The sequence below is a fragment of the Euphorbia lathyris genome, chromosome 4 (assembly GCF_963576675.1).
Source record: "Euphorbia lathyris chromosome 4, ddEupLath1.1, whole genome shotgun sequence".
Taxonomy (NCBI): domain Eukaryota; kingdom Viridiplantae; phylum Streptophyta; class Magnoliopsida; order Malpighiales; family Euphorbiaceae; genus Euphorbia; species Euphorbia lathyris.
In genome coordinates, this window is record NC_088913.1 from 73,231,208 (window position 1) to 73,256,936 (window position 25,729).

The 25,729-nt window shown below is 33.4% G+C and overlaps 1 protein-coding gene and 1 non-coding gene across 3 annotated transcripts; one reads left to right on the plus strand and one right to left on the minus strand.

Annotated features, from left to right (window-relative positions):
* Nucleotides 1–1,929: 1,929 nt before the first annotated feature.
* Nucleotides 1,930–2,036, minus strand: LOC136228188 (small nucleolar RNA R71). Its single transcript, XR_010688521.1, has one exon. It is a non-coding gene; the product is annotated as a small nucleolar RNA R71 (small nucleolar RNA).
* Nucleotides 2,037–17,767: 15,731 nt separating this feature from the next.
* Nucleotides 17,768–21,261, plus strand: LOC136226251 (mannose-1-phosphate guanylyltransferase 1). 2 transcript variants are annotated; one of them, XM_066014615.1, is made up of 6 exons: nt 17,768–17,973; nt 18,884–19,023; nt 19,529–19,660; nt 19,886–19,948; nt 20,040–20,279; nt 20,367–21,261. In XM_066014615.1, the coding sequence occupies exons 3-6, from the start codon at nt 19,550–19,552 to the stop codon at nt 21,036–21,038; spliced, it is 1,086 nt and encodes a 361-aa protein (XP_065870687.1). In that variant the 5' UTR covers nt 17,768–17,973; nt 18,884–19,023; nt 19,529–19,549; the 3' UTR covers nt 21,039–21,261. The 2 variants fall into 2 exon arrangements, with proteins under 2 accessions (XP_065870687.1, XP_065870688.1); XM_066014616.1 differs by lacking the exon at nt 18,884–19,023.
* Nucleotides 21,262–25,729: the final 4,468 nt, after the last annotated feature.

Here is a 25,729-nt window from a genome sequence, read left to right on the forward strand (position 1 = left end):
CTATGGAATAGGAGAAAGAAGGAGCATAACTTGTGGGCACTCTAGAGACAATCTAATTACCCGAAGGAAAATCTATTTAGATTTCTACAAAAATTCCAGAGCAAACGAAGGTAGTGGTTGTTGAAACTTTAAAAGCAAATATCAAGGCTTTTGCGTGGTGTCCTTGTTAAGCCCAAAATGGTACACACTTTCGTTTTCGACGAAACACGATCGTTCGGGTGGATAAAGACGTCCTTTCGCAACGGATACGACTCTCCATAATGGACACGACACTTCAATCAAGACTCTTCAACATCTATAAATAAAGAGTTGAATATATGTAGAAGAAAGAGATTAGTATAGAATTTATGCAGAAATTCCGAGTCAAGTGATTCAGAAGTTAGATTTCGATTCTGTAAAAAGCAATATGATGTACACACATTGTTTATTCAATAATAACAAGTTTAGTAGCGTTTAGACATTGTTCCAATTTAGTTTTCATTTTGGTAGTAGACCGACCCAGACTCTATTATGAAGATTCAACGAGAAGATTGAGTAGAGGATCCGCCCTTGAGCCTGACAAACTCTAACGAAACCCAAGGAAAGGATTGACAACCCGTTCACTTGCAAGCCGTCGAATGTTTCCATGCTCCATGTTCTCTGTAAACTTGTATCAATTTATATTTCATCTAATAAAGTCTGTTCTATTCGATAGATTGTTATGCAGCACTTTGGTAAAGGAACCGAAGTGGATGCTGGTGTTTTCATTAAAACGTATTTAATTCAAAATCTTTACAAGGAAACTTTGTTGAACACTAAAGCAAATTATTATCTCAAAAGAGTTTTAATTTGATTAAGGGCAATTATCCCGGATAGGGTTTTGTCATGTTCAAAGCCAAATAATTAGAGGTTCCGTCATTTATTTCATCTTTATGATTCATACAAAGTTTAAAGTTGTTTTCTTTGCTTAATGCAAACAAATACATTTGTTTACTTTTCTAAAAAGTACTAAACGTTCCTATCTTGCAAATTCATTCTTAAATCAAAGTATTTTCTAACGTTTTCATACTCTAACCTAATTCTCATTCTAGCAATTTCAAAACCAAAATCGATTAAACGATTTTCCATATTATAAACCTTAAAGTAAATTTAACTAATTATAAATAAGTTTTGTTTCGAAAAACGTTCCCTGTGGGATCGATATCTTTTATTACTACAAGCGTATACCGTGCACTTGCAGAAATCGCTCAACAAGTTTTTGGCGCCGTTGCCGGGGAACGCCAAAATTTTCGACAAAATTTTAAATCTTTCGTGTTTTATTTCGAATCTAGGTTATTTATACTTATTCAAACTTTTATATTTTATTTATTTTAAATTACTAACATATTTATTTTTCAAATTCTGTTTTGTAGGTAGTTTCGATTCGTGCGAAATTTCAGGTTCATGCGCAGTTCTCGAAGTTCAGGCACGTCACCAAATCCTATTGACCCAGAAATTGAAAGAACTCTTAAAAAGAACAAGAAAGAAAAGAAAAACAAAAACAAAACCCCAATAAAAACTAGAATTACCGAGCCAGAAGTTATGGCCACACTTATGGATTACGCTAGGCCAGGAGTGGCCGGTGTAACAAACAGTATAGTTAGACCCCAAATTAATACACACCATTTTGAAATTAAGCCAGCATTGCTTAATATGTTGCAAAATAACGTAACATTTTACGGGTTACCTAACGAAAATCCTAACACCCATTTGACAAATTTCTTAGAAATTTGTGACACTTTTAAAATTACTGATGTAACTGCAGAAGCAATCAAACTTCGCCTTTTTCCTTTTACTTTGAAGGATCGAGCCAAAGAATGGTTAACTTCTATGCCAGCCGCATCATTTGAGACTTGGGAACAATTAGCCCAAGCATTTTTATCAAAAAATTTTCCTTTAGCAAAAACCGCAAGAGTCATTAAAGAGTTAACATCTTTTTCTCAAAATGATAATGAAACTCTTTATGAGGCTTGGGAACGTTTTAAAGAACTTCAACGTTTATGCCCACACCACCAGTTGCCCGTTGAACTTTTAATGCAGACATTTTATAATAGACTAAATCCTACAACTAGAGGTTCATTGGACGCTATGTTTGGAGGGTTATTCATGAAGAAAACATCTGCCCAAGCAAGAGAACTTTTGGAGGAAATGGCAATCAACAACAGTATGTGGCCCGCGGAACGTGGACACGTACCATTAGCGAAACCATCATCCTCAACTACGTCATCAGTTAAAGGTATAGTGAATCTTGATCCAGTTGCGATGTTGCAAGCCCAGTTTTCTGCCTTATCGCACAAAATTGATAGGTTTATGGCACCGTGTGATTCTAATGGTAAGCCAATCCAAACGGATGTGGACTACGAAGGTATGAGTGAAATTGAACAGGTAAATTTTGTCCAAGGGCAAAACCAACCTAATAACCCTTACTCCAATACATATAATCCTGGGTGGAGAAATCATCCTAACTTTAACTGGAGAGATAATAATAATAATACTAATGCTAGTCAAAATCGTACTGCTAATTATCAAAATCAATCAAGAGATATGATTAGCACTTTATCTTCTAAAATCGATAAATTTATTGATGCTATAAGCGGAAAAATAAGTAATCACGACGATGGTTTTAAACGGATCGAGAATAAATTCGATCAGCTTATTAAAAACCAATCATCTAGCATCCATAATTTGGAGATTCAAATTGGACAACTCGCTAAATCAATTCCATCCCGCAAAGAGGGAAGTCTTCCAAGCCATACGGAAGAAAATCCGAAAGAGCATGTTAAGGCTATCACTCTTCGTTCAGGGAAAAATTACATAGGCCCGTAAATGCCCGGAAATTCGACCTTACCTGGAACTGATTTACCAAAGCCCAAAGAAGATACTTTGAAACAAAAAGATGCACCAATTGACTCTAGTACAAAAACTTTTGTACCCAAACCACCTTTTCCACACAAAGTCCGCAATAAGGACTATGATAAACAACTTTTAACATTTTTAGACAAACTTAAAAATTTGCATATTAATTTAACGTTTATGGATGCGATTACGCAAATTCCCAATTATGGTAAATTCCTCAAAGATTTAATTTCAAAGAAAATCAGTTGGGAAGAAATTTCATCCATTTCGCTAACTGAAGATTGCAGTTCGATTGTGTCAAGCAATTTGCCCATAAAACTCAAAGATCCCGGATGTTTCACCATTCCGTGTAAATTGGGAGATATTGAATTTCCTAGTTGTCTCTGTGATTTAGGAGCAAGCATTAACTTGATGTCATTATCTATTTTTAATAAGTTAGGCCTAGAAGAAGACATCAAACGTACTAATATGGTTTTGCAATTAGCGGATCAAACCACTAAAAGACCATACGGTATAATTGAGGATGTTTTAGTTAAAGTTGACAAATTTATTTTTCCTACCGATTTCGTTATTTTAGATTTTGCTTATGACGTAAATTGTCCGCTAATCTTTGGTAGACCGTTCATGAACACGGGACGTGCTCTAGTTGATGTGTCGGAAGGGAAAGTAGTTTTAAGAATAAGAGATGATAAGATTGAGTTTGATATGAATCAAGCGATGAAATATCCTATGGAGGATTTCGCTTATATGAAACTTGATTTGATTGAAGAATGTGTAAATGACATTGTTCAAAAAGAAGAAATAATAGAACCTATAATAAGTGAGGAACTAGAAGATAAGGACCCAGAACCTTTGATTCGAGAAGATGGACCAGTTCCGCCTTCGATTATAGTTCCACCTAAATTAGAACTTAAAGAATTACCAAGTCATTTGAGGTACGCTTTCTTAGGGGAAGGCGATTCTCTACCTATAATTATCTCTAACAAATTAACACAAGATCAAGAAGAGAAATTGAAAGAAGTTGTTAGAAATAGGATAGGAAGTATGGGTTGGCAAATTTCAGACTTAAAAGGTATCAATCCAAGCATCGTAATGCACAGAATTCACTTAGAAGAAGATAAACCACCTAAAGCGGATAGGCAAAGACGCCTAAATCCCAATATGAAGGAAGTAGTCAAAAATGAGATTACTAAACTTCTGGACAATGGAATCATCTACCCTATTTCGGATAGTGAATGGGTTAGTCCAATCCATTGTGTACCTAAAAAGGGAGGCATAACAGTTGTAAGGAATGAAGAAGGTGAATTAATACCTACACGAACCACCACTGGTTGGAGAGTTTGTATAGATTATAGAAATCTAAATAAAGCAACTAGGAAAGATCATTTTCCTCTACCTTTCATTGATCAAATGATCGAAAGGATAGCTGGTCATGCTTTCTACTATTTTCTAGATGGTTACTCCGGATTCTTTCAAATATACATTTACCTGGATGACCAAGATAAAACAACCTTCACATGTCCTTACGGAACATTTGCATATAGGAGAATGCCCTTTGGTCTATGTAACGTACCTGCAACATTTCAACGCTGTATGACTGCGATTTTTAATGATTTCATTGAAGATATCATGGAAGTTTTTATGGACGATTTTTCAGTTTATAGAGATTCTTTTGATTCGTGCCTAGAAAACTTGGATAAAGTTTTGTCTAGGTGTGAAGAAACAAATTTGGTATTAAACTGGGAAAAATGTCATTTCATGGTTGACGAAGGAATTGTTTTAGGTCACAAAATATCTAAAAAATGATTATAAGTGGATAGAGCAAAAACTTCAGTAATAGAAAAATTACCCCCTCCAACTACTGTTAAGGGAGTAAGATCATTTTTAGGACATGCCGGTTTTTACAGAAGATTTATTAAGAATTTTTCTGTGATTTCCAAACCACTCACTAATCTACTCATGAAAGATTCCACCTTTGATTTTAATGAAGATTGCGTTAAAGCTTTCGAAACATTGAAAACAGCTTTAGTCAGTGCACCTATTATTGCTAAACCTGATTGGGATTTACCATTTGAAATTATGTGTGATGCAAGTGATTTAGATGTCGGATGTGTTTTAGGTCAAAGGAAGGATAAGAAACTTCATGTCATTTATTATGCAAGTCACACACTTTCCGGTGCACAATTAAACTACACCACAACTGAGAAAGAAATGTTAGCTGTAGTTTTTGCATGTGATAAGTTTAGGTTATACTTGTTAGGTTCGAAAGTTATTATTTATACTGATCATGCAGCATTAAGATATTTATTTGCTAAAAATGATGCAAAACCGCGTCTAATTAGATGGGTTTTATTGTTACAAGAATTTGATATAGAAATAAAAGACAAAAAGGGAGTAGAAAACCTTGTCGCTGATCATCTATCGAGACTTGAAGATGAGAACGGTCCTATAGGTGAAACTAACGGTATACGAGATGATTTCCCTGATGAACATCTCTATCAAATGAAAAGCATCATGTCACCATAGTATGCGGATATTGCTAATTATCTTGCAGCCAATATTGTTCCGGAAGGATTAAATTTCCAACAAAAGAAGAAATTTTTCTTCGACATTAAACAGTACTTTTGGGAAGATCCTTTTTTGTTCAAAACTTGTGGTGACGGGATAATTAGGAGATGCGTTGGTGAAAATGAATTTGAATTCATAATGTCGGAATGCCATTCTAGCTCTTATGGAGGACATAATGGAGCTAACAAGACAACAGCTAGAATATTTGAATGTGGTTTCTTTTGGCCTACGATGTTTAAAGACGTCCGTTCATTTATTACTCGTTGTGATAAGTGCCAAAAAACAGGAAATCTAGGAAGGAAAGATGAGATGCCCCTCACAACCATATTAGAAGTTGAAGTCTTCGATATGTGGGGAATAGATTTCATGGGACCTTTTCCTCCTTCTAATGGTAAAACTTACATATTAGTTGCCGTCGATTATGTTTCAAAGTGGGTTGAAGCAATTGCAACACCGACGAACGATTCTAAAGTTGTCGTTAATTTTCTTGACGATATATTTTGTAGATTTGGTTGTCCAAGAGTCGTCGTTAGTGATGGCGGTACTCATTTTATAAACCGAAGTTTTGAAACGCTTATGAAAAAATACGGAGTACGCCACCGCGTATCAACGCCATACCATCCTCAGTCAAATGGTCAGGCGGAGATATCAAATAGAGAACTCAAATGGATTCTAGAGAAAACAGTTTCATCCTCAAGAAAAGATTGGTCTTGTAAACTAAATAATGCGTTATCGGCATACAGTACTGCATTTCAAACACCAATAGGAATGACTCCATACCGCTTAGTGTATGGGAAGGCATGTCATTTGCCAGTCGAATTAGAACATAAAGCCTTTTGGGCTATTAGGGAACTTAACTTTGATTTACGACAAGCATGTAAGAAACGTTTGCTCGATTTAAATGAGTTAGATGAGTTACGCCATCTATCTTACGAAAATGCAAAGATTTATAAAAAAAAAAGTGAAAAAATGGCACGATGTCAAAATTAAAGTCAAACACTTTAATGTTGGGGATAAAGTGCTGTTATTTAATTCACGACTTCGTTTATTTCCAGGAAAACTTAAGTCCAGATGGATAGGACCATATTTAGTCGTCAAAACGTTCGATTATGGTTCTTTAGAACTGGAAGGTCCTAACGGAATTCGTTTCAAAGTTAATGGTAATCGATGTAAAATCTATTACGAAAATATTTCAAAAATAGGAATTCCGTTCGTAACAAGATTATCTGACGTATAAATCACTCAGTTTTTCGATCACAGTTTCTTTTGTTTTATTTCTTTTTATATTTTTGTTCATTTTATTGTTACTTTATTTTATTTTTAATTTTATTTTATTTTATTTTATTTTTCCAAATGCCAATTTTTGTGATTAGATGACTTTATGTTATGATTTAAATGTATAAAATATGTTTATTTCATGATTTTAGATTTAATTTTAGAAAATTTGAATGAAATTGAAGTTTCAGGCAATTCTCTGCCGAGAATTCTATTTTTCAGATTTGTCCAAATAGGTTAGATTTTCTCTGAACCAGGAAATAGGTTACGACGCCTGATTTCCGCAAGGAAATCAGCGTGTTGCGATCGCGAATTTGGAATTCTCGGTCGCGACACGCGTTTTTCCTACACATTCAGGTCTGAATCATCCTAAACCTTTAGACGAACCCTTTGATAAACGAAACCTTAAGTTTCTTCATTCCTGAAAGGTGTAATTTTATACCTTTTCATGATTAAAACAACACCTCCTTTCATCTAAAATCTTATAAATTAGTCCTAGAAGATTCAAGTTCTGTTACAACTCTTTTCATCTTTATCAGATTTCTGATTTCTTCAAAAACACCATTTTTCATTAAGTACAGAAACTTTGTTTCTTCAAACTCAACACCATGCCTACCAAATACAAACCTTCAAGGCACAATGCTACCTCAAGCAACAAACGCCCAGACTTATCCAAGCGATATGGGGCGCTTTTTCCTATCTTCAATCACGATGAAGGTAGGCGTTACTGGAATCTCCGTTACAAATTCTTCACTGGAATGTTGTATATGGATGATTTTCTTAACAACCAACTTGGCATTAGTGATGACATAAGCCGCTATATGGAACGCCTAGGGTGGGCAAAATTCGCCAAAATGCGATTTCCAATAATAGGCGACTGGATACTTGAATTCTTTTGTACCGTTCGTTTCACTAACAAACGACGGGTACGTCTCAGTTTTCGTCGAGATGGCGAAATCTTCACTTTCGGATCCCGAATTACATGCTTGGTTTGGTTTCCCCCGAGGGATACAATCAAACGTCATCCTGGAAGAGACATGACATCCACGGATGTTTAGAGAATGCTTTCCGGTTTCTGGCGATTCAATTCAAAACTCGCCTATAATCACTCCTTTCGCTCCAACTCCATGCTGTATTTGCACAAATTCTTGTGTCACAGTTTATTCGGTCGCACATTTAGTAGTGTGGTCCGTGACACAGATCTTTATGTTCTTGGAGATGTATTCCAGGGAAATGCAGTAGATTCTTCAAAGATTCTGATGGAGGGTCTTGTCGCCGCTTCTCGATCCAAGGATAAAAAGATTGGGTTCGGCAATATAATTTGTGGAATAATTCTTGGTACCAAGGGTACAATTGATGTTCCCTGGAGTGATGATTAATTCTTCTCGACGATAGACTATGAATTTCTCGAGCACGAAGGACTTGTGAAACTTGTCTTTCGAGCAGGGCCTCACTTTCTGTCTGCACCGGAACGTGAAACTTTCGTGCAGTTTCAAATTGAACGTATTAAGGCTAGAAATATCCCGCTTGAACGGGATGAATATATAGAATAGTCTAGGTTTATAAGTTTTATTTTTGTAAATATTTGTGTATTTTGTGTTCATTCTTTGTTTTTCTACTTTGTTTTATTCAATAAAATTTCTATTTCATTTTAGTTCATTTATTAATTTTACAAAGGTTAGATATATGATTGTTCTATTTCTTATATAATCATGGTTAAATCTATATATAATCCATAATGTTGAACAATCATGGTTTTATTAATTAACACATATATTCACACATAATCCAATTTCACAAACTTCATTCATTAAGTTTAAAACATTAATTCATTCAATTGATTAAATTCATATAATTAATATATATTTATATGCACTTATTATGCACTTAATATGATTCTTTTAACTTATATGCATAACTGAACATTTAAGTTTCATTAATTCTTCATATACCAATTTATTCCACTTTAATTCAATTTATTAAGGTTAAATCTTTGGTTTTCCTTGCAATTAATGTTATTTATTTTAGTTTTTAAGTGCAGGGACACTTTATATTACATTCAGGAACCAATCCATCAACAAAATTGCACAAACCAAGTCATTAGGCACCCGAATAGCCCATTTTGACTAATTCTCTACCGAGAATTAATAATTCTCGGTATGAGCAGCAAAAACGGACGGATTTCAGGGGAAAAATTCCCTGAAAGTCGCGTGCCGTGGCTGCGGCTTTGCTATTCGCGGTCGCGACACGCGTGTTACATGCCCTTTTGATTCCGATTTTGACACAATTTTTGCCTATTCCTATTCCTATTCTACCTATACATCTACCTAATCACCCTATATAAACCTACCTCTTACACAAACCTCACATCACCTCTATTTTTACCCAATCACTTACTCCAAACTCTTCCCCATAAACCTACTTTTACTCTTCCCAATTTATTCATTCCAATTTCTATCATCTTTTCCATTCAATCATTTCCAATTACAACTCTCAAACTCATCTTCAAGCTTTACTCTTTCTCTCAATTCCTTTTTCTTCTTCTTCTTCTCAAACCCTAAACACCCTAAACACCATTACCATGGTAAGGACTAAGCGTGTTGGTAACAAGCCCGCTGTTACGGAAGCTAATCGCCTTCGGGTTCAATGTGGAGCTTATTTCGACATCGCTTCGGAGGAGGAAGCCGCTCGTTTCAAACATTTTTCACAAGTCGATCGCCAATTTGTGGATATGCACTTCCTAGATTTCCATTCGGTAAGAGCATTGAATTTCTCTACTAGAATTGATGCTTTTATTGAGGCGTTGGGTTGGCAAGAATTCGTTAATATGCGTTTTCCGCGTATTAATGAGTATGTGGTGGAATTTTTGGTCATTTTGACCATGAACAAGAAGAAAACCTCAATCTCTTTTAGGAATAATGGTACCACTTACACCATTGATTATGAAGCGATGGGAAACATGTTTGGTTTCCCTAACTTCTGATTTCTATGACAAGCCTAAGGATTTTGATAATGATGCTGTTTGGCAAACTCTTTCGGACCAAGACTATTTTAATTCGAAAAACACCTCAAGCAAGTTGATTAAGGACAACTGTGTGTTCTTCTTTCACAAATTTTTGAGTTTCTCCTTGTTTGGGCGTGTTGAGAGTTCAAAGATTCAGGTTCGGGATTTGTATGTTTTGGATAGTTTGTTTAAAGGCTTGAGGATTGATAGCATTGGTATGTTGTTTGATAATTTGTTCCGTGCTTCGAGGGCTACTACCATTCAGATCCCTCTTTGTAATTTTATCACCGCTATTGTGTTGGGAGCACGGGGTGAATTGGCTGATTTTGACATGTCCACCTACCGTGGGTATGTTCCACTTTTGGACATCTCGGCTCTTGAGCGGGCTCATTTATTGCTTCCGCAAGGTCCCCCCGTCTTTATTTCGTATGCCTCCCGTATTGCCCATCTTCGTGGCACTATGGGTGGTGGCGCTTCAAGTTCTCAATTTGTAGGTACCGAAGGCGGTGGAGAGGCGGAAGGAGAGGAGGATGAACCCCAAGCTCACCCACAACCCCAAGCACCTCAAACGGATGATCCGGTGGATTTACGGAGGATTTTGAACCAAATCAATTCCAACAATCATCAAATGAACTTAAGAATTGATGATTTGGTAGAAAACAACATGGTGATGAATGACAACCTCAACCTTTTGAGGCGTGAGCATAGATCGACTCGGCATCGGATGCTTTCCTTTTTCCGACGCCACAATGTGGAGACTTCACCTACACCTCCGGATTCCCCGCCTCAAGCGTAGGTTGTTTTCTTTAATTTTATTTTTATCATGTTATCATTTGGTACAATTTTAATTTTACTATGTATGGTAGAATTTTCCATTTTTTTTTAATGTTTTATTTGCTACAATTTATATCTTTATTATCGTATGCCTTATTTCGTCCTTACTTTTTATGTTTTCTCCATTTTTGCACCAATGAGGACATGGTCCAATTTAAGTGTGGGAGGAGATATACATATATCATTTACATATATACGAATAAATGCAACGAATTTTTTTTTTTTAGCAACATTTTGCAACACTTGTTTTATGCAAATGCAACATATATTGCAACACAATTTCTTAAACATTATTTTTTCATAACGTTACATTTTTTTTATATATGTTTAAAATATTTTTAACTTATGATTGTTTTTAGGTTATCATTATCGTTAGAAATAATATTTCTATACGGACAATAATATTTTTCAAATTTTTCACAAATCTCCGATACGATTTTTAGTAAAATTGTCTCCAGTGAATATATTTTAATTAAATAAATTCTTTATTTTAATCTCTATTTTATATCATGCAATTCATGATACAATAAATCTTATTTTAAATTTTCAATTAGGTTTATAGGCATTAAATTGAACTAACATTTTTAGCTCGGTTTGATTTCGTCTTACATTAACACCAATTGAAGTTTTTAAGGAAACTTTAGCCATAATACATGTTGAATTTTAAGTCAATATAGGATGAATGTGCTATCTTTCTTTTTTCCAAAGTTACAATTTTACAAAATTCATATTAATTAATGAATTAGTTGAATTCTTAACTTTTGGCCACGATTGAGACCAACCTTATCACAATCGAGGTATGAAAGGGAAGAAAATTAAGTACCTTTACTTTTGGCCATGGTTGCGACCGCCCTTATCACAATCGAGGTATGGAAGGAACGTTAAAAGCAATAAAAATAATAAGCGTGTTTAAGTTTAAAGTAACGATTGTGTCCACCCATGGCATGGTCGGTACCTCTTAAGCGAACACAAAGCAATAAAATACGTATAAAGTTACGATCAAGACCACCCTTATCTCGGGCGTAACTAAGCAAATTAACCTAAGTACTTATTTTAATTTAATATATCTCACATATTAGTTTAGGTTTGGGAAAGAAATTTTGTGCTTTGAAATGCCTTGAGACGAAAGACTCAATAACATGCGTGCTTATATCGTCCTGAATGCTTCAATTCCAAATTGAAAATACAAGACGAATGATATATCGTATTTATACTAAGTTAGTTTGATGTTTTGCGTATAAATTTGCCATGCGAAGCTAGTCTTTTCGGCTTAACTAATTCAAAAGGTAATACAGAGATATATGTTTTATTTTCATAAAGAGATTAGTTAAAGACTAAATTCAGTGAAATTTTGCTCGGGACTAGCAAAAGATTAAGTGTGGAGATTTGTTAAGCCCAAAATATACCTAAAATATCATCAATAATTACATCAATATTGCTACGAATTTATGCTATTTATAACTGTTTAGAAAGCTTTTACTCTCGAATATGTTTCTTTCTTGTAAGGTACATAAATATTTGGTAAAATCCAAATAGGAATGAAAAGAGCTCAAAAACAGAAGAAAAACCCTACAAAAGGAGTCGAAGACGACGAAAATTAATAACGCCAAGTCAAGGACGAGAACGAAAGCCGAAGAAGTGAAAAACGTTCCGTGCCGCGACCGCGGCCCCCAAATTCTCGGTCACGACACGCGTTCTTCAGCTTCTCCTTCCCTTCGTTTGAAGACCAATTGATGCTCCCCCATTCTCGGTAGAGAATTTAACATTCTCGGTACGAGCAGGAGTCTGTAGAGGCCTAGTTACACACTTTCGTTTTCGACGAAACACGATCGTTCGGGTGGATAAAGACGTCCTTTCGCAATACGACTCTCCATAACGGACACGACACTTCAATCAAGACTCTTCAACATCTATAAATAAAGAGTTGATGGAGAGTTGAATATATGTAGAAGAAAGAGATTAGTATAGAATTTATGCAGAAATTCCGAGTCAAGTGATTCAGAAGTTAGATTTCGATTCTGTAAAAAGCAATATGATGTACACACATTGTTTATTCAATAATAACAAGTTTAGTAGCATTTAGACATTGTTCCAATTTAGTTTTCATTTTGGTAGTAGACCGACCCAGTCTCTATTACGAAGATTCAACGAGAAGATTGAGTAGAGGATCCGCCCTTGAGCCTGACAAACTATAACGAAACCCAAGGAAAGGATTGACAACCCGTTCACTTGCAAGCCGTCGAATGTTTTCATGCTCCATGTTCTCTGTAAACTTGTATCAATTTATATTTCATCTAATAAAGTCTGTTCTATTCGATAGATTGTTATGCAGCACTTTGGTAAAGGATCCGAAGTGGATGCCGGTGTTTTCATTAAAACGTATTTAATTCAAAATCTTTACAAGGAAACTTTGTTGAACACTTAAGCAAATTATTATCTCGAAAGAGTTTTAATTTGATTAAGGGCAATTATCCCGGATAGGGTTTTGTCATGTTCAAAGCCAAATAATTAGAGGTTCCGTCATTTATTTCATCTTTATAATTCATACAAAGTTTAAAGTTGTTTTCTTTGCTTAATGCAAACAAATACATTTGTTTACTTTTCTAAAAAGTACTAAACGTTCCTATCTTGAAAATTCATTCTTAAATCAGAGTATTTTCTAACGTTTTCATACTCTAACCTAATTCTCATTCTAGCAATTTCAAAACCAAAATCGATTAAACGATTTTCCATATTATAAACCTTAAAGTAAATTTAACCAATTATAAATAAGTTTTGTTTCGAAAAACGTTCCCTGTGGGATCGATATCTTTTATTACTACAAGCGTATACCGTGCACTTGCGGAAATCGCTCAACAGTCCTGAAGATGTAACAGGAGTATCTCGTGACTTTATGATGCACTCTCTAAATATCAATGCAGAAGCAACACCAGTCATCCAGAAGAAAAGGAACCATGGGGCTGAAAAACAAAAGATTATTCAGGCTAAAGTAAAAAAAAAATTGAAGGATTGCAGCCATATTAAAGAAGTCTACTATCCCAAATGGGTGGGCAATGTTATTCTAGTTAAGAAGGCTAGCGAAACATGGCGCTTATGTCTTGACTTCACAGACCTTAATAAAGCATACTCGAAGGATTCATATCGGCTGCCATGTATTGATATGTTGATTGATTCAACGGTAGGGTATGCAATCTATTCGCTCCTAGATGCAGTAGCATGATATCACAAGATCTCGATGAATCCAGAAGATCTAATAAAGACATGATTTTGAACTCATGAAGGTATTTATGATTACAACGTAATGTCTTTTGGTTAAAAAAAATGCAGGAGCTATGTACTAAAGACTAGTGCTAAGATCTTCAAGGATATAATATGAGTTAAAGTTGAAATATATATGGACGATATGATTGTGAAAAGTCAAACCGTATAGAAACATGCAATTGACCTAGCTACGATCTTCGCTACACTGCAAGAGCATAACCTCAACTGACCTAGCTACGGTCTTTGCTACACTACAAGAGCATAACATCAGGAGATACTCTCATTACGTCTGTAGGGCACCAGAAGAACATTCTGATATTGTCTTTTAAAGTTTGGATAATCTCTTCTTTTACTACAGAAGGGATTCCTATTGAGGTCTGCAATAATTTTCCTTCTTCTAGGCATACGGGTTCCAGGGTCCCTACTGGTTTTGCTCTCCCATGCTCCTCTTCGTTGGACTCAACCTCTGGTGGTTTCATTTCTAGCGACGCCATGTATGCTTATTGGGCTATCACATGATTTTCTTATGTGATGGCCATTCCTTTGGAGGTGGGGATCTGCCATGCCAAGTGTCGAATGGATAGTGTGCCACCTGAGTCAGATAACAAGGGTCAGTCAATGACTATGTTGTACAGTAGTCCCCAATTTCGATTTTCATGACCATACTGCCTAAAAATGGGATTGAGTGCCCGCTGATTCTTGTTAGAGGAGTCTTTGTGAGAATTAACATGCTTGGGTCGAGGCGAAGTGCCTCATAGGCTTTCTTTGTGATGATATTAACTGAACTTCCTGTATCAATTCAGACTTTGATTACCAATGCATCATCATGTGCTTTTCTAGGGGTAATTCATGTCTTGACGAATAAGAAGTTTATTGGTTTGTCAGACCCATCCTTCTCGGGGTACTTCCTCTTTTGAATGGCTGTCTTAGGCTATGACCTTCGAAGACGGCATTGATAACACCTTGGGGGGCTCTGCTCTTACCACCTTCTTCGTCTTTTATAGACGCCAAACCTTGTCTGAACCTTCTCAAGAAATGATCTAGCTTTCCTTGAGTCGCTAGTTTCTCCAGCTTGGAAACGAGTTGCCTACAGTCTTTCATACCATGGCCCTCACCATATATGGAGACAGACGACAACCGCCCATATAAGGAGACATACTACAACAACCTATAAAAGAAAAAAAAACAACAAATTACAAATAAACAAGAAACTACCAAATCTAGCTACTATATGTAGGTCTAATCAAAAAAATTATTCAATAAAAAAAACAAAGCAAAGAGACTTATCTTTCGGTTAAAAGTTAGAAAAAAAATTCTAAACCTCTATAAAGAATACGACAGTTTCTTAACGATGAGATTTTTAGATATCTTCAAAAGTTTTTCGTAAAACTCTACTTAGTCCTTGTTTGAAAGGAGGTTAATGGAAGTAATGATATGTAAAATTTCAAACTAACTTTTTTTAGGAGCTTCTTGTTGAGAGTAAATAAAGATTAATGAAAGTTAATAGTTTACCACAACTCCAAAACGGGGGTTAATGGGAGTAACGTAAACTTTTTAATGTAAACTTGCTTTTTAACTCTTATTTACATTCCATCAACTCTCAAACAATGGTAAATTTTAACCTTTATTTCCATCACTTTCCTTCCTCTTCCATTACCTCCTCTAAGGACTCAGATCCGAATGTCCGGAAAAGGCTAAATGATGAATGAATTACAACTGTTTTTCAATGAGATTCGACTTACGATGAGTATATTATTTATGTTTTTGTTGTATTTGTACCTTTTATGGTTTTTGTTGCTCTTTATAGTCTTTTTTTTTTGCTCTTTGTGGATCTTATATTGGATGTAGCCTGTAGGATGGAAGGTTTTATCGTACTGTATTTATACTTTGTGATTTAATGGTATGAAATATGACATTTTTATAATAAAAGAAAAAAAAATCAAAATGGAAAATCATGTCATCATAATGATGCCACCATATAATCAGCTATAGTTGTCACGCTTTTCTAATCCACTCATTTACCACCAGCTCTCCTTGAACTTTAGTAGATTGAGTATTTCACTAGTTTTTTAAATTTGTTTATTTCGTATCACTACCTCTTTAAACTTGTCCATAAAAATATATTAGCTCTCTAAATTTTGTAAGTGTTTTACCAACTCTCTAGACTTACTTATTCTGAATTTAGATTTAATAAGTTTTTGTATTTAGTTGTTACAGAATAAGCAAGTTTTTGGAGTTGGTGAAACACTTGCAAAGTTCAGGAACCTAATCTACTTTTATTGACAAGTTTAGGGAACTGGTACGAAATAAATAAGTTTATAGAACTGGTGAGACATTTATAAAATTTAAAAAATCAATCTACTATTTTGGACAAATTCAGAAATTATGTATCAGGGAGTTTATAAATTATTAGTAGAAAAAGTAATTTCGGTGAACTAACACTAAACTTACGAAGGAACAATTTAATGTATTATTTTAGGGATAACTCTAATGTTTGAAGGTATTACATACATTTTTTTTATGAAAAAACATATTTCATTCCATTAAGAAAAAAAATACAACACGAACATAAATAGAAATAAAATCTCATATAAATACAGATTACAGCGGGTACAAGATTCACAAAGGAAAGAAAAAGACGACATAGGATAATAAAAACCATAAATAATACAACTAAAACAAAAAGATGACAAGTCTCATACTTCTCATAAATCCAAATCTGCAAAAAAAAAAAAAAGTTACAAAAGAATTTTCATCGTTTAGTTTCTTCCGGCTAATCGGATCTGAGTCTTTTCTACTGGTGCAACCTTGTAAATCAAGTGATCTACATATAAGATAATACGTTTCCACTCTTGGTAAACCTGAAAAAAAGTGTAAATGAAAGAGTTATAGTTGACAAATGTAATCAGACGGAACAAATCCGAAAAGATGTATGAATTTCAACGGAAATAAAAACACTGAAAAAGGAAATAACACTAAAATTGTGAGAGTAAACATAGAGATGAGAGGAGGAAGAAGGAAGACAATCTTTATTCTCCTTCCTCCAAGTAGATGTAGTTACTTTTGTTCAGAAAAAAGATAGATATATTGTTACAGGTGGGAAGAAACAATACGATGGATTTCAAGAAGCAAGACATCCATCGTGCGGTGAAAAGACGTTTAGTGCCGATGGAACGCTTGGCACCACCTTGAGGAAGACGTCTTCTCCGTCCAAAATAGTGTCACAGTCGGTGGAGGGGGAGGAAGCAACGGTCTTAGATGGTAAGTGGGGTGGATGTTCGGATGAGAGAAGAAGAGTACAGAGAATTTGAGTTAGAGAGAGGAAGGGGGATAACACTTGTTTCTTCCCACACTAATACATACTGTCAAAATGGTACAAATTTAATTCTAATATTTTCAAGCAAGATCAATTTTAGACATATGTTATCGAAAATTTAAAAATACTGGATTGACTGTTATTTAACTGTCATGTTGGATCCTCTAATTATTTATCGATAAACTGAAGCAATTCGTATATTTTTGGTTAGTTATTTGTAACTATATACTAATATAATAGTAAATATTTTACACATTTTGATAAAAAAAAAAAAAAAAAAAAAAACAACTTATACTTAATTTATATGTGACTGATTTAGTTTTAAGTTTTAATAATAGTGGGTTAGACTTTTCATATTTTCAATAATATATGACTAAATGCTTAAACTTAAATAATTGATAGTTTTCTGTCTGCATTTAAACAATTCTGTAGTAACTTATTAGATTAGGATTTAGAAAAAAATATATTATGCTAGAAAAACACCAAATTGACCTTAATGCGTTCTTTTCCCAATAAATTTCGAGGTAGTTTCGTAATTTGTTGTAACATTTGTCCTCAATAAATAAAAATGCAATTTCTTGAATAAAAAGTAAAGTTCCATAAATAAAATAAGATTTAGTATTTTATATAAATCCGCCAATTTCACGTTAGTTAATGGCTTCCTTTCTCCTGAATATAAATAAACTTCTCTTCGATTCACGCTCTGTGTACATCTCAATTACCGGTAGAAGTTAGAGAGGAGATAGCCGAGTCGACTCAGTTTGCCCCGTTCTGACTCGGCCGGATTTCAGTTCGAGCTTTGCTTGATTCGAATTTTGTTGAGCTTGGTGAGACTTTTGAGGTAATTCTCCTGTGTTGCTAATGGTAATTGCTGCTTCTAATTGGATCTATCTGTTCTACATTATGGTTCTTCTGATTCTTCTTTTGTGTTTTCTCGAGGTGTTTGTTGTGGTGTCGGTGTGATTTTGGGTGTTTGGAATGTGGATAATGTTCAACTTTATCATGACTTTTTCTTTTCAACTTCTTTTCTCAATTTTTTTTTTCATTCTGTCTCCATTTCCAAATTATGCGTTTTTGATGGCGTTAATTGGTGAGGTATTTTTGTGTATTGTGTTATTAGATCCAGTAAAGGGAGAGCGATCTGGTTTTTAGGTGCAGGTCAGGTGTCTCCATTTACTTGGTCATTTCTGTGAAAACTATAGACTTTTCTTATAATTAATTTTGTTTCTTTCCATGTCTAAGATCTTTCTAAATATAAATATGTAGGCCAATTTGTGTAGTAAGTCGAGTTTTCTAAGTTGTGTTAATGTCTCAGGTATATTTTTCTAGAGTTTTAAGCTCTTCTATGTTATGGAAGGTGCTTTATGCGCGACTAACTTTATTTTTGCATCACAAAAAAACTGTGGGCATTCCCCTTTTTCTGTTTGAGTAATATAGGCTACTTGGCATCTTAACCTTCTGCAATGATAGCTGCAATTTTGCTTTTGTTTAAGCAACTTTTAAACTCGTAAATTGGGATTATTGCTTTATGGTACATGAGAAAATGCAAAATATTTCTTGGATAACTCCAAATGTGAGATTGGGGATTTAGATTCCCTTTCCTTCCCAATCCATGTACGCTCACGCTCATTCCCTTTCCTTACCTCTGTCTGCGTTGCCTTTCTTTGATTTGTTATTGCAGGCTTCTTTGTGCGGTGTTTGTTTTTTCCTCACCTCTGTCTGCGTTGCCTCTCTTTGATTTGTTATTGCAGGCTTTTTGTGGCTTGCTTCTTTTTGCAGGATTTTTTTTATGAAAATATGTTTTCTGACTAGAAAATTATAAATCAAAAAAACGATTTTCTGGCATTGGGAATTGAAGGATAGAGATGCTCTCAGTATCATTGAGATAAAGGTGGGTTAGATTTTTCTTGTTTTTTCGATGAAGAGTTTATAATATTTGTCATTTGATTGAACTAAAAGATATTTAGTATACATTCCAGTTAAGATTCCATGTCCTTTTTGGAAAAACCTATGACAAATAAAATCAATTTAGTCTCTATCTAATTAAAATATCCAACCTGTGATCTAGCTGGAAGTTTGCTAATACCAGCTAAGTCATTTGGACAATTAGGCTTTGCTCTTTTGGCTATTCTCTGTCATGTGTTCAGAATCTTAGGGCAAGTGTTGTGCTTCACTAAAAATTTATCTCAATCTATGGTCCTCTTCCCGTACTTTCTGTCTTCAATTTGTACAAGCTAATTTTCATGCCTAATAATTGAGTTGTATCAACTTTGTCATGTGAGACAAAGTAAAAGTCTTGCTATTTATAAAGGTTTTGCTACTATGGATAATGTCTTAGATTCTAACTGTTTTAGTCTTTGCTGAACTGCTGCTTAATTTCTGACCTTAATTTACAGGAAAAGTAGGAGCATAACAGAATGAAGGCTCTAATTCTTGTTGGAGGATTTGGTACTCGGTTGAGGCCGTTGACACTCAGTGTCCCAAAACCACTTGTTGAGTTTGCCAACAAACCAATGATCCTGCATCAGGTATTGTATTTGCCAGTATCATGGTTCTTGAAAACTAGAATATATTGAATACTTGGTTTACCAGATTCATGACAAATGCTTATTTCTGGTTTATCATCGGTTAATGAGATCCGTGATTGCAAAACAATTAAATCTTAAATCTAGGTAGTTACAAAAGGTTGACCTCATAGTAGACATTATATGAGCTCCTCTCCCCTTAATTTATGACTCTGGTGTTTCTTACAGATTGAAGCGCTTAAGGCAATTGGAGTGACTGAAGTGGTCTTGGCTATTAACTACCAACCAGAGGTAAAGAATGAATCAACACTTCGCTCTCTTGGTTTCCTTGTCATGCCGGAGAGTTTGATTCTTATGAAGTTCTTGCTGTATTTTTCTGCAGGTGATGTTGAACTTCTTGAAGGAATTTGAGGCGAAGCTGGGGATCACGATAACATGCTCACAAGAGACTGAGCCACTAGGCACTGCTGGTCCTCTGGCTTTGGCTAGAGACAAATTGATTGATGAATCTGGTGATCCATTTTTTGTTCTCAACAGTGATGTCATCAGTGAGTACCCACTGAAACAAATGATTGAGTTCCACAAGGCCCACGGCGCAGAAGCTTCCATAATGGTGACAAAGGTAACAACTATTGTAAACTTATTTCTATGCACTTGGAGATGTTCTGAAACTGAAAACAATGTTTTATTAATTGCAACGATTGAATAGGTGGATGAGCCATCAAAATATGGTGTTGTAGTTATGGAAGATTCCACAGGGAAAGTTGAAAGATTTGTTGAAAAACCAAAGATATTTGTTGGCAACAAAATCAATGCTGGAATTTATCTGTTGAACCCATCTGTTCTTGATCGAATTCAACTGAGGCCGACTTCAATTGAGAAAGAGGTCTTCCCGAAAATTGCATCTGATAAACAGCTCTTTGCAATGGTCCTTCCAGGGTTCTGGATGGACATTGGACAACCAAGAGATTACATTACTGGCCTGAGACTCTATCTAGAATCTCTACGGAAAAATTCTCCGACTAGGTTGGCCTCTGGATCCCACATTGTAGGAAACGTTTTGGTCGATGAGACAGCCAAGATCGGAGAGGGATGTTTAATTGGACCTGATGTTGCAATAGGTCCAGGCTGTGTTGTTGAGTCAGGAGTCAGACTCTCCCGGTGCACTGTGATGCGTGGTGTTCGCATCAAGAAGCATGCTTGTATATCTAGCAGCATCATTGGATGGCACTCGACCGTCGGCCAATGGGCTCGTGTAGAGAACATGACGATCCTGGGTGAGGATGTTCATGTATGTGATGAAATTTATAGCAATGGGGGTGTGGTTTTACCCCATAAAGAGATCAAAACAAGTATTTTGAAGCCTGAGATAGTTATGTGAAGTGAAGGAATTTAATGTGTTTGGTTCTTTCTGTTGTCTGTAATGGAGGTCATAAGTGTGAGAAGTTTTACTTTGCTATGTATGTATATAGGAATAAAATTTCTATACTTGTATGTTCAGGCTTTCTGTAATTTTATTAGGAGCAAAAAGTTCATTGTTTATGGGTCATTTTTCTTTGATTATTTTATTAGGGGCATAATTATGAATTTTCTTTTTCAATGCTCATGTAATTTTCATAGAAAATTTTTCCTTTATTATTCAATTACTGCATTTTTCTTTTCAATTAATAACATGTATTTTTATTGATTTAATCATGTTTGGTATTTAATTACATTTTTCCCTTTTCTGCAGATATTTTTAGGAAGAATTAAATTTATAAATTTGAAATCTTTCTCATAAATGCAGTGAATTGATAATTGAGTTACTTTATATTATTATTATTATTATTATTATTATTGCATAGATTTGGCCATATTATGCTGGTTTGGTGGATCATTAATAATAATAAAAAAGGTCAATTATATTCATGGCTACTGAAGTTTATCCCTAAATTTTATAATGACCATTTAAGTTTCAAACTGTGTACATTTTGTAACATTCTAGTCTTTTAAAGTAAATGTCAAAATGAAAAAGTCTAAAAATGAAAGTTTAGAACCATAATTGTCATTAACGTTTTCGATTTTCTATTACCGCCATTTTTAGAAAATTTTCTCTCTGAATATTCAGTTTCTCCCTCCTAACTGAATAACACTTAAATGACCTTAATCAAAAGGTAAAAAAATTAAAATTGTTTAGAATATTATTTTCATAAGTTTTACAATGGAGGGTTACTTGTTACTAAAGCGGTTAAGATTGAGTGAGTTTTATGTTATAAGTATGAAATTGAATGATATTTATGTTACATTTTAAAGTTTGGTGGCTATGGGTGTAATTTAACCCAATAAAAAGGGTTAGAATGCAAAAATATGGTGGACCCAAAAAGGGTAGTTGTATGAGATAAATGAAAGAATTAAAAATTAGAAGAAGTGGGCATTAATAAAGACAGGAAAGCCCATATGTTTAATGAATATATGAAAATGTACATAATCATAATAGGGTCCCAATTTGATACCATTGTTGGTATTTAATAAATTTGATTATGAAAGGCTGTTTATAATTTCATATTTATAAGACCCTACTTTCAATATATGTGGATTAGTTGTTAATCTCTTGTCTATTTGGATTTAAATATGTTGCTTTCAATTATAATCATCATAAATATGTATCCGGTTTTCATTTACATTTTCCTATTAAAAATGAGAGTTTCAAATGTTTGGTTAGAAAATTACTATTTGCTTTTATGCTTGAAAAATAGCTTTTTCCTAAAATTAAAAAAAAATACTTGCATAGTCTTTTCCAACCGCAAACACTAGATAAATTAAATGGACGTTTGTATGTTACTTTAGTGACAATTGAAATCTATATTATTTTAAACAAATTCAATGATTAATATATTATGTTAAATTAATTAAATTGATCGATATATTATTTTAAGTAAATTTAAAAAATTGTTTTGAAAATTTCGTAATTAAATATCAATCAACTTTTTGAATCAAATATGTACTAAGAAGAAAAAAAAAACTATTTTTGGAGGACGACTTTACTGTCTTATGTTGACTTCCAAATATTACTAAACAACAAAAAAAGAGTTTCAAAAGTGTAGTGGAACTTAAACAAAATTAAATTAAAAATAAATCACGAATGCAATAAAATTAGATACCGATACGGTGACATGGTAAGCATACAAAGATAGACTTGTTTTTCCATCTCAATATTTATTTTAATTAATTGTAAAAAAAATATTTATTTTTTTTATCTTAAAAAATATATTTATTTTAATTAGCCCCTCAACATTAGATATGAAATATCCAGATCTGTTAATAAATTAACAAATTTAGAAGAATACATTATACCGATGATCACTCAATTTTTCCGCTTATTAATATTACAGTCATTTAACTTTAAACTTTGACATAAAAGTTATGATTCAACTTTATAATTTATTAACTTAAAGTCACTCAATCTTTACCATTCTAATAGTAAGTAATACTCCATTATTAAACCTTTCAAGGGCTCCTCCATTTCTCAACCCTTTTTCTTCCCCTTTGCTCCTTTTCTTTTCAAGCTTCCGCCACCATCACCGTTTCGCCTCCTTTTGTTCAGGTTCTTTTAGAGGAGGAAGGAGGAAGCTTGTCTTCCTTCTTCCTCCCATTTATGTTTTAGTTTTTGTTTTTTTAGCTTCAGTTTTATCTTTTCTTCCTAGTTTGAAGTCTATATACTTTCTCGAATCTCTTTTCCGTCAGATCTACACCTGTTAGCTATACTTTTATCGTTTATTCTTTTTTCGGTCTTAGAAAGAGCGAAAAAGGTTCATCTTGTCCGCAGATCTATAGATCTGCGTGGTTGCAAAAAAGGAAAGGACTCAGATCCGAATGTCCGGAAGATGCTAGATGATGAAGAATGGATTATAGCTGTTTTTCAATGGGATTCGACTTCCGAGAAGTATATGATTTCTATTTTGTTGTATTTGTACCCTTTGTGGGTTTTTATTGCTCTTTGTAGTCTTTTTCTTACTCTTTATAGTCTTTTTCTTGCTCTTTGTAGTCTATTTTCTTCCCTTTGTGGATCTTATTCTGGCTATAGCCTGTATGGGTGGGAAGTTTTATTGTGTTGTATTTGTACTTTATGATTCTATGGAATGAAATATGGCACTTTTATCAAAAAAAAAAAAAAAAATACTCCATTATTAATAAATAGAAAAATTGAATGATTTTTAAATAGCAAAATTGAATGATTTTTAAATAGGTTTTGAAATTAAGTAGACATAATATTAATAAAAGTAAAGTTGTTCAAAAATGGCATAATATAATTTACCAAATTTATCATTATTTGAGTTTCTTATTGATGAGAAATGGCTTAATATATCATTTGTCTCATGAATTTGTCTAAAAAGCTTGATTGACATCTTGAACTTTTAAAGTCCCAATAGCCCATGAACTTGCATAAATTGTTTAGTTATCTTCATGAACTTGCATAAAATCTAATCAATTAATCACTCGGTTGTAAAAAAATAAGTTAAATGCAGAAGATGTGTTACACACATCTTAAAAAAGTAAAATGATCAATGTTAGGGTTAGCAATTCTAATATTAGAGAAGTAAAAGTTTTATAGTTGAACAAGTAATTTTTTTTTAATATATTTTAATTTATTTTGTGAATTATGTAATAACATTATAAGGCACGTGCAACATATCTTTTGTATTTAGTTTACTTTTTTACAATCGAGTGATTAACTGATTACATTTTATGCAAGTTCATGAAATTAACTGAATATTCTATGTAAGTTCAGAGAATTATTAGGATACTTTAAAAGTTTAGAGAGCGAACCAAACTTTTGGAAAAATTCAGGTGAAAAGAGAAATCAATGATTATAATAACACTCATCCATAATAAAATACATTATGCATTATTGCTAAGAGATAAATGGCCTACCAATATCATGTACATGGACCTACCATCGCACTCGTTCACATTATGATTCAAAAAAAAAAAATTATGAGCTCCTGATTTTTTCTATATGGAATTCTGAATCTTTTAATTTAATACATTAAACAGTTGATTAATAAATTAAATATCAAAATCAGCAAAAACAAATGTGTAATTTATTTCAGTGTAAATTGTAACAATGATTATGGTGAAACTCTTAGTCAGTTGGTTGAGAGCTTACCTATGATCCTAGAGGTTATAGGTTCGAATCACATGGATGGGTGGGTTGAGGGTTTTCTTTTCTCTTTAATGTAATATTTCTTTGTTTAATGTAAGTGCATTGTGCATAACTTTAAAAAAAAAAATTGTAACAATGATTTCTGAAATTTAGAGCCAATTTTTTATTTTTTAAATCAACTTATTTTTTAAAGGAAAATTATTTTATTTTGTTAACTTTTTTTTTTATTTTAATAAAATTATTTTAATTATTTCAAATAAAAGAAATCACCAAAATAGTAACGTGACAACCACATTGGAAATAATTCATTCTTATCGTGATATGAGATATAAAAATATTATATTTTTTTATTTAATGTACTTTTTTATGTCACGCAAGATATACGTGATTGCAAATGTAATGTGATTGTCATGTTATGCAAAAAAAAAAAAAAAAAGCTTTTTATAACGTGGTTATCATGTTAGTATTCCAGTTTTTTTATCTAAATTGGTTAGAATAATTTTATTGAAATAAAAAAAAAGTTTAATGACTTTATTGAAACTTAATATTTTTTTACACTAACCTCAATTTCAGTGATCTTTTTAAAACCAATCCCAAACTTTACCAACTATTGATGCAATTTACACAAGACATTATATTTTAGAAAGATATTTTTATATATATCTAATGTACTTAATGTAGTTATAAATGAGGATAACAAACTTTTTTTTCTGTGAATGGAAAAATTCAAATATCAAACATTATATAAGAATGTTTTATTTTAGTCACTATTTTAATTTTAATTTTTTTATCCCTGTATTTATTATATTTACTTTTTTTTCTCTATATTAATATCAGTTATACTTATTTACTTTTACTTCTTTTATCTTCAGACTAGCCATTTTATTTCAATTTTATTATTTACTTTTATTTGTTTTAAAATTATTATT

What these genes read in the sequence shown, in the direction of transcription:
- LOC136226251 (XM_066014615.1), top strand. Translation starts at nt 19,550, where the DNA reads ATGAAGGCTCTAATTCTTGTTGGAGGATTTGGTACTCGGTTGAGGCCG. An exon ending in AACCAATGATCCTGCATCAG is followed by an intron (nt 19,661 to 19,885) that starts GTATTGTATTTG and finishes TGTTTCTTACAG; the next exon opens with ATTGAAGCGCTTAAGGCAAT. An exon ending in CTATTAACTACCAACCAGAG is followed by an intron (nt 19,949 to 20,039) that starts GTAAAGAATGAA and finishes ATTTTTCTGCAG; the next exon opens with GTGATGTTGAACTTCTTGAA.